Source organism: Seriola dumerili, unplaced genomic scaffold (assembly GCF_002260705.1).
Source record: "Seriola dumerili isolate Sdu_G_001 unplaced genomic scaffold, Sdu_1.0 BDQW01000191.1, whole genome shotgun sequence".
Classification (NCBI taxonomy): domain Eukaryota; kingdom Metazoa; phylum Chordata; class Actinopteri; order Carangiformes; family Carangidae; genus Seriola; species Seriola dumerili.
In genome coordinates this window covers 6,682,012-6,690,905 of record NW_019174446.1, presented here as the reverse complement: position 1 = coordinate 6,690,905, position 8,894 = coordinate 6,682,012, and the positions used below count along the sequence as shown (strand labels likewise).

General features: G+C 39.7%; 1 protein-coding gene across 1 annotated transcript in view; it reads right to left on the bottom strand.

The window, feature by feature from the left end:
• Positions 1–1,097: 1,097 nt before the first annotated feature.
• LOC111227735 (exostosin-1a-like) overlaps positions 1,098–8,894 on the bottom strand; it is a 36,880-nt gene continuing 29,083 nt past the window's right edge. The window contains exons 5-11 of the mRNA XM_022753423.1: positions 6,820–6,952; positions 6,084–6,202; positions 4,962–5,057; positions 3,612–3,701; positions 3,310–3,470; positions 3,010–3,181; positions 1,098–2,249 (exon numbers count right to left, since the gene is read on the bottom strand). Of these exons, the coding sequence (XP_022609144.1) occupies positions 2,064–2,249; positions 3,010–3,181; positions 3,310–3,470; positions 3,612–3,701; positions 4,962–5,057; positions 6,084–6,202; positions 6,820–6,952 (957 nt within the window). The 3' untranslated portion in view covers positions 1,098–2,063. The remainder of the gene's footprint in view (positions 2,250–3,009; positions 3,182–3,309; positions 3,471–3,611; positions 3,702–4,961; positions 5,058–6,083; positions 6,203–6,819; positions 6,953–8,894) is intronic.

Genomic DNA, 8,894 nt, shown 5'->3' with positions numbered 1-8,894 from the left:
TTCATCAAATTACATTAACATTTCCAGATAATCTGATATGACACATCAAGACCAAAAAATTGAAGCTTGACTATTAATGGAACCAAACACGTAGAATTTGTTTAAGCCAATTAGCCTATTGATCCATCTGCAAAAACCCAATTTCATGGTCCACTGACACTTGGCAGCCAATGAACAGATTTGCAGCAAATGAGATATGTGTCTCAAATTCAGAAGACTAATATACAGAAAGCGATAAAGATGTAATTCATGACATATTGAATTATGGAACGTATTTCTAAACATCCTGGTTTTACGTTTTGCTTCTTGAATGTGGCCCAAGCACAATATCACACTGCCAATCTGAATCTCTCAGAGATGAAGAGCTGTTTAAATCTGTGATCAGAGATACAAATTGGCATTCTGCAAATATACAGGAAATTGAAAGGCTTCTAATTACATGTATTTATGTTAAAAAAAAATACCACAAATGAGAATAATTACTTAATAGAGCATATCTCCCCAAAGGTGCAAATTCTTTCCTATGCCTTTTAACAGCATCACAAATGCTTGGTGAGAATTCTTGTTGATCTGGCCATATCTGTTCATAACAATGAGAAAAATACAGCAATCTGCTTAGTATAAACTCTTACTCTGACACTATCAAACGCCATTTGATGGTCCTAGATGAGAACAGTGTAAGCCCATTTCATGTACTTGTCAGCCTGGGCTACTTGCCTGCCAAACTTGTCATTGGACAAAATGAAATTGGGTGTATGACAGAAACAATAACCATATATAAATATCCCTTGCTTAACAAGCCCAAAAAGATCCATTCCCTGGCTTTCACAGTGGTTTGTGTTTCAAACAGACCATTGGTTGGCTCAATTGGCAAACTCAGCCTCCCTTAACCAAGGCAACACATATGATCCTATATTGTTCTTCAGGCCAGCACATACTCAAGTACCAATTCTACCTGGCAATTGAGCCTTTACAAAAGAAAAAAAGAAACATGAAGACTTCTTGCTAAAATGAAAGAAGAGAATTCCATTGAATTTTGTGGATATCTATTCCCAAAAAAAAAAAAAAAAAAAAAAAAATCAAACTAGTTTAGCAAATCTGTTGTAGTTTTACCAGGAAAAAGAAGTCCAGAATGACACATGATGACACTTTAGTTTTTAGTTTTTTTCAATTGAATAAAAATACATGTTCATTACACTTCAGCAAAGAAAAAATGTGAATGCTGACCTGAAGAATTTACTACAAGATACATAATTTCATCAATTATTAAGAAAATCACAAACCATGAGAACAACAAAACAGAAAGCAGCAAGATTAAGGTGCTTGTTCTGCACCATGCCGTTCTCTCAGACTCCCACATCCCAACGCCGTTAGATAAACTTGAGGCACTGTGAATATCAGATCAACGATGGTTGAGGGGTTGTCATTCCTCTTTTCACCCACCCTGCTATTTGTTTTAATTAAGACATTACAGAGAGAGTAGTAGGCCATTCATTCACTGTATAAAAACAATAGCTAAACACAATCCAAAATAGTGTTATCCTCTTCATAGTCATAATTATCAATAATATTCTGTCAGCAAAAACGTTCAGGGACCTGTGCATAGTGTACAGAGCAGAACAGACAGTCTCTCTCAGTGGGATGGAGTTGGGAGTGGTTTGCCACTGTTGGGACACTGAAGCAGCAAGCTGTGATTTCCAACTCTGTGAATTTGACCACTTTAGTTCAGCGTTGAGCACTTTAAAGTGCTCAGGTGTCCTTCAGTTGTTGGTAGTCAATAGTGTAATCGTGGGGCCCGTGCACTCTGCTATCCCCTAATACACATTAGAGAAAGGGTACAGAGGAGAAATGGAGGAAGTACAAAGGACATAATGAAGGAGACCAATGGATGTGCTATTCTCCTCTTCTGTTCTAGTTTCTTTACCTCCTCCCCCGTCTCCCCAATCCCATTTGTTTCTCCATTGATCCGTCCATGCAGTCATGGAAAGGCTCTGCGTTTCTCTACATGTCCGCCCCCTCACTCTTTCTTTGTTGTGTCCAGAGAGCGGGGGGGCTCTGAAGGGTTATAGTCTCTCGATATCCCTGTACTTCTTCCGCAGTATGGACACCTGGTCTTTGAACAAGACTGGGTCCAGCCTCATCTGAGAATGGACCAGGGGCATGGTGCCAAACCAGCTGGCAAACTTGTTCATGCAGGTCTGACGCTGGGCAAAGTGGTCCGGGTCAGCCCAGCGAGACGCCCGGGAGCTCTGGGGGTGGGAGGTGGAGGTGGAGAGGTGGGTGGAGAGAGAGAGAGAGAGAGAGAGACAGAGAGAGCAAGAGAGAGAGAGAGAGAGTGAGAGACAGAGAGAGAGAGACAGAGAGAGAGTGAGAGTGGGGGGTTGGTAAAGAAGGATGTGGATTGAAGGGCAGCAGGATGAGAAGGCAGGAAAGAAAGAGTGAAGGCAGAGCGAGAAAGAGAGCGATGGGTGCATGAGGTACATTGAGAGAGGGGAAAAAAAAGACAACAAAATGAATAATGCATCAGCAATTATCCTGACCTTTCAGAGCCTATTGTAATTATTCATGAGTTTTTTTTTTATTGGAATGCCATATTGCAATAAACAAATAACTGATGGTCTGTTTTTCCTCCTAACAGCTAACAATGTTAGGGTTTAAGTGGTATGATGTGTCTAAAGGCCATCACCTCTAAAATAATCAGGAAAACACAGGTCTCTGTCTGTTAAACACTGAACATCGTTGTGAAAATTAAATCATTCAATGATGTGGGCTTTTACAGTTCAAAGGCATGTTGGCATGTTTAAAGGACAGCTACCAGAATTTGTGAAAGAGAGAGTATTATTATTGATATTACTTCTGAAATGAGTAGCAAGTAATATGTTGCTTCTTTAGGGAATAACAATGTCCCAGATCCCTAAATAATCGTATTCAAATAAATCTCAGTGTCTGTTCCACCTTTAGGCATAAAATAAAATGAATGTACTTTACATCATAATTATTCTGCCTCACCTGTCCCATCATGGTCTCCTTGTATTGTTTCTTCTGGGTGACCTTGATGGGTGGTAGTTTAGAGACTGACGACACCAGAAAATTCATCAGAATGTCCTCGCAGTTCGACATCTGGTCAACCATAGTCTTCAGACTGGCTGGAAGGTAAGTAGTGTACAAGTAGTGGTAGTATCTAAAGAGAGAAAGAATGTGAGGGGGAACTGTGTTAGTGTTGAACTGAATGAAAAAAAGAATTACAATGGAGAGGACTAAAGTACACCACGGAAGCAGAGAGGAATAAAAGAGAGAATAGAGCAGTACTTGTGATAGATGGCAGCCCCAGTCAGCACCATGGAGTAGTCGTTGGTCCATTTGGAAGTGTAGCCCCACCGCTCCTTGTTGCTGTCCCAGAAGTGGCTGCGGGCTGGGTAACCAACAATGCGGTCTGGAAAACTCTGCCAGACCGTGAAAGCAAAGTCCACCTGGACCAGGATCCGAGAGAAATGAATAGAGACAGAAGAAGGAGAGAAGACATGAGGCCAAAATAGTTATTAAGACGACCTTGTGCAACATGTAGTCTAGATGAAAAATAACTGTTTGCTGTAATTTTCTGGCAGTCTCACCTCTGTGGTGGAGAGCACGGTGTCCTCATCCAGACTGAGGACAGCATCAGTGGGGATGGTGTCGTAGGGCAGAAAACGACTGCTTATCACCTGGGTTGATGAGCAAAACACAGACACATAAGCAAAATGTGTGTACTGGTTACTAAAAGGGTATAAACACTTTTACCATGCAGCTCATCAACAACAATTCATGTAAAACCAGGGCTCATATGAGCACAAGCGAGGAACATCTGCCTGACAAGCAGCGATACCAGTTTCTTCATGTGAGTTTGTGCTGCACAGTTGTTTCATCTAGCTGTGTTAACAGCAGAGTCAGCTAAATGTATATATATATATATATATATATTTCAGCATGACAGCAAAATGCAGTATTTCACTGATGAGCTAAACCCACAGATAGAAATCTAAAAGCAGTGGAGCGTGTTACACTCCCTGATGAGCAATGCAGCCTCAGATTTTGGCATCTATCTATCTATGCAAATAACTCTGTGTAACAAGTGCATAGGTGGTTTCCAATTTCAGAAATAAGTGCACACTGATCTAAACAAATAGTGTGTGTGGTTGCATCCCTGACAGAAGCGACCTTGGTAGCCACACCGGCATTTACCTACAAGACCTGGGCTAAATCAAATAAACACTAACAACAGTAACACAAACACTTGATGAAAAAGGATGTAAAGTTTGATGTAACCAAGTCAGCGTTGCAATCCCTGCCAAGCTCCTATATTTAATAATTCTTTCAGAAACGCTCATACATATCAGAGCAGCGCGCCTTCATTTGTCCACCGTTAATATGTCTGACACCTCATTCACTAAATTCAATAGTCAGTAAATATACTGTAGGTTTAGCTTATGGGCACATTTTTGGATAAAGAGAGACGCACTTCTCATCCTCCTCATGGCCATGTCATGCTCATTATAATGAGTTATCCAATTATTGCAGGCAGTTTGTGAATTATACCAGGTTTTCCACACGCACATTACTTCCAAAATTACACCAGGAAAAATCAAATGTCCTAAATAGTAAATTAAAAAGCTGTAGTGGCTGAACTCCTTTAGTATGAAACTGGACTGAAGCTGGGACATGGCAGAATTTGATGCCTGTGGCTTTTGCACTGAGTCCAAAACTCAGTATCAGTTATTGCCAATTTGGAAAGAAAAGAAAAATACTCATTGCTCAAGCCACTTAAAGACAGGCAGATACAGCTGGATACATTTAAAAACTTTGGGTTGCCTGCTGTTTTATATTTTATGTCTCAAACTCAATTCATCCACAGCCTTCCAGCACTGAATGTGAAATGGCTGCAGTAACACTGCCAACTGAGCGAAGTATCAGGTGAAGGTGTTTACCTTGCTTTCCCCTTCTATAACAATGACAGGGACTGAGGTGGCAGGCCAGCGGTGCTTGGCAGGAAGAGGCTTGTCACAATTCCACAGGACTATCACCTGCACAAAAGGAAAACAGGCAAAGCTCAGTAATCACTCTGAGTACATGTCCAGTCACGTGCATACCTATGCATGTGCAATGTAATTTTAATTACAGTTTCATGTTTCACAGGCCTGTCTGGCTTAGCAATAAATGTACAGATCAAAAACCCACAGTAAGAGCTTGTTTCAATTCAAACCCTATTTTTTATTTTCTCCTTATTTATGAAGACAACTACTTCCTCATGCTACTGCTAGATCTATTTTCAGAGCTGTCACACCACCTGCAGTTAACATGACAGCGACACGCCGTATAACTCTAAATGCTACAACAAAATGTGCTGACATCTTCATGATAGATGTACAGTCCTAAATCCAGCAAAACACAATTCCCATTTTTGTGATTTTTTTTTGTGAATATGCCAAAATAATGGGTAAAATAAAATCCAATTGAAAAACACAGGGTTTACTCTACACATTTAAACCCTTGCTCCACAGTATAACATAGAGACCTTGTGGTTAAAAGGCTCACTACCACAAACCCACCCCAGTCACCATTAATATTTTGAACAGCTTTACAGATATGAACTCCCTCAGAAATTACAGTTATTATGTGTAATTTTGATGTTTGACAGTTGCACATTAAATGGTCCTGCAGGTAACGGTTTCCTATATTTCCTACAGTGTGCATTGGTATAATATAGTATTAACGTATCTACAGAGAGAGTGTCAGCGTGGATCTGTTGTGGCATAGAGGTTTGAAAATCATTAGAACAGCCTCCTTTCATCTCCAGCATGAATAAAATACTGAAGTTCAAAAGCAGTTAAATGACACTGGCACGGAGACAAACAGACCTTTTATCTCCTGAAAGGAGCTTTGCTTACTTTTTTTTACCCTTTAATATATTGAAACATTCTGTCATAAACATATTACTGATTGGATAAAGTATATACATAATTAAGTTCCATGTAACATTTACACACATCACCACTATGGATCAGGTGTGAGGTGAGTAAGGTACTGTTGTGTGTCGTGTTTTTAATTACCTGAGCACAATACTGGGATTTGGCCACAGCCACAAGCAGCTTCATGACTGGCTGAGACTGGGAGACCAGTGGGGTCACCACATGAATGATTGCTGTAAACTTGGAGTATGGCTTGATACCTGGATACAGTAGGGACAAATCAAAACGTAAGAAAACAGGCAATTTAAATCTGTCAAGTAAGATTTCAAGCAGAATGACCTTCTGAATCAAGTTCACTCACACAGTATCATATATCACTTGTACATGGCCCTTCATATAATGATGAAAATGATGCAGTCAGCTACAGTTCTATGTTTTACAAGTAAGAATTACAAGTAACATCTCTTTGACAGCTTTCAGCATCTCTTTGTTGCTGCTTGTTTACTTCGAGCTGTGTTTACTTGACATATAGTGAAGCTGAACAAGTTTAATTAGGCTTGTTAAGAAAAAGGTGCCAGTTAACCAAATCCCAAAGTCAACAACAAGCCGCATATCTATCCAATTAACCAACAACATGGCAACATGGCAGGTCTAATTGGTGAGCTTCTCTGAGACAAATCATGAATTAATAAAGATATATTGCGTAACTTGTTGCAGTGTCACAGATTCACATGTTAGTTTAAAAGTATTCAGCAGATGCTACGCACCAGCTGTTCCTGTGCCGTCTCTTAATGAAAATGAGTCTATCAAACCTGAGGTGTGTCATTAATGAGGTTGTTCTCATACTGTATACCGTGTGCATGAATAATTAACTGACCCAGCTTAGCGTAATAGAAAGGGAAGTCTCCCAGGTATGTAGAGTACTGAGGCAGGGTGAAAAGACCTCCGGGCAGACTGTTCCACATGAGGTTACTCCTTGAGGTGTGCTGCAGTACTCGGTCCTGGATGATCTGCACAGACATGGAAGTTTTCTGTAAATTTGTCAATTGATGAATCAAATGCTCACAACACTGCGTGACTCACAGAATAACGGATCACAAGCCAAAGACACTTTTACAAAACGCAGCACCTGAACAACTACTGTGGACTGTCTGTAAGATGACAGCAGGAAATCAGCTTTGCTCCAAGCTCTGGGGAGATATGTTTCCATTCCCTTAAGATTAAACAAATGTTATGCCAGTCTTACATGCTATTTGGAAACTGAGTGCAGACATAGATCCTTTGGCACTTCTCAAATTAACAACTGAGACAATGAGTCACTTCATATAAACAAGGACCCTACAGACTACAAATGAGTGGTTCATTGAGCCGTTATATCTTCGCATAAACAACAAATTCATATCCTATAATTCAATTTTCTTTTTATGTTTTCTTCATTTTTGGTTGTGGTGTGTCATTTTCTTCATCCTCCCATCCTTTTCAATGAATTCATATCACATTTCTATCACTGACCTAACAAACTGATTTTGTCAACCTTAAGAATTCACATCCTCATTAGAATAACCAACAGTTAAAATACACACTGCTAAAAATATCAGGTAGCAGGTGTGTACTGTGTGTTATTTATATATCCTTGAGTCTCTTCATGCAAGGCAAAATAACACACAAACTATGACATGAACAGAAGCTGCTTTGCAAGTTTTATGAGCTGAAAACAAGACTCATTACAAACTTTGGGAACAATAATGCAAAATAATTAACGCTGGTTTTATTGACTCCTGGATATAATACAGCCACACAAAAGAAAAACTAATCTAAAATCACCTATATTGCCAATTACAGACTAACATTTTATTACTCTGGCCTTGCTTAGGAGGCATGCATGGCTTCATAAACTCAAACTTGGTTGAGCATTGGGGGAAACCATTATACTCAATATAATGGGTAATCAAAAAAGTAGTCAAAATATAATTTAACAGTAACATCATATCACTTTTTTTCCTGAAGTTTTTAGAAGCCAGAAACACTGATCTCTTCTCAGTGTTGTACTACGGTAGGTCTTGGAACAAACAGGGTTAAGATACTGAGACTGTAAACAGATCGAAGATCAGTTACTTGAGGCTGTAACTTCACCCTGTTGACAGAGAAATCCCCAGCTCTGCTTTCTAGCGCCCTGACTTCCTATCCCCGGTGACGAGGCCTCTGTAACACTATCTGAAGGCAGGAACTAACTAACTGTAAACTGCAGTCAGCAATACGGCTTACAGTACATGTAACATAACTGAAAATCAGCAGTAATTTTCTTGTTTGTTACATTAAACAGAATTTTAGTTGAACTAACAAAATAAACATCAGCTATAAGTAGAAGACTGATGCATTTATTTTCTTTGCATGCCATTCTGGTCATAATTTAGAGATCCACTACTGTTGCACAAATCAAGGTAAAACAGTGGGAGAGGCTGGTGAGATGGACAAATGCTAATCTGTGTTGTGAGCACGACTGCAGCGCAGAATTCTGCCTTACTTACAACTAGCCTAACACACTCCTGTCAGTTTCTCTGTCGTGCTGCCTTATCCTTTTTCATTCCTCCCTGCTCTCATCTCTGCTTGTTTGTAATTCTAGCCCAAGAGCAGTATGATAGCCTGGTACTCAGCAGGAAGAATACAGATAAATGGACTCTGACAGGAACAAATTACTGACATGATTGATAGCCAAGCCACAGCAAGAAACAGCCTCAAAAACATGACAGCACTGGTTAACAATATATATCATCCCTCTTGGTTTTCTAGTCTAGTCTGGAGCAGTTTCTTTGTGGGTATTATGTCCTCAACTACACAGTTTGCACTTGTAAGGTGTCAGTACAAAGTAAATACCTGGGATGATAGTTGAGTGACTTCAAAAATGACATGAAAAAAAAATATGAAAGAATGGATTTATGGCATGTTTATATT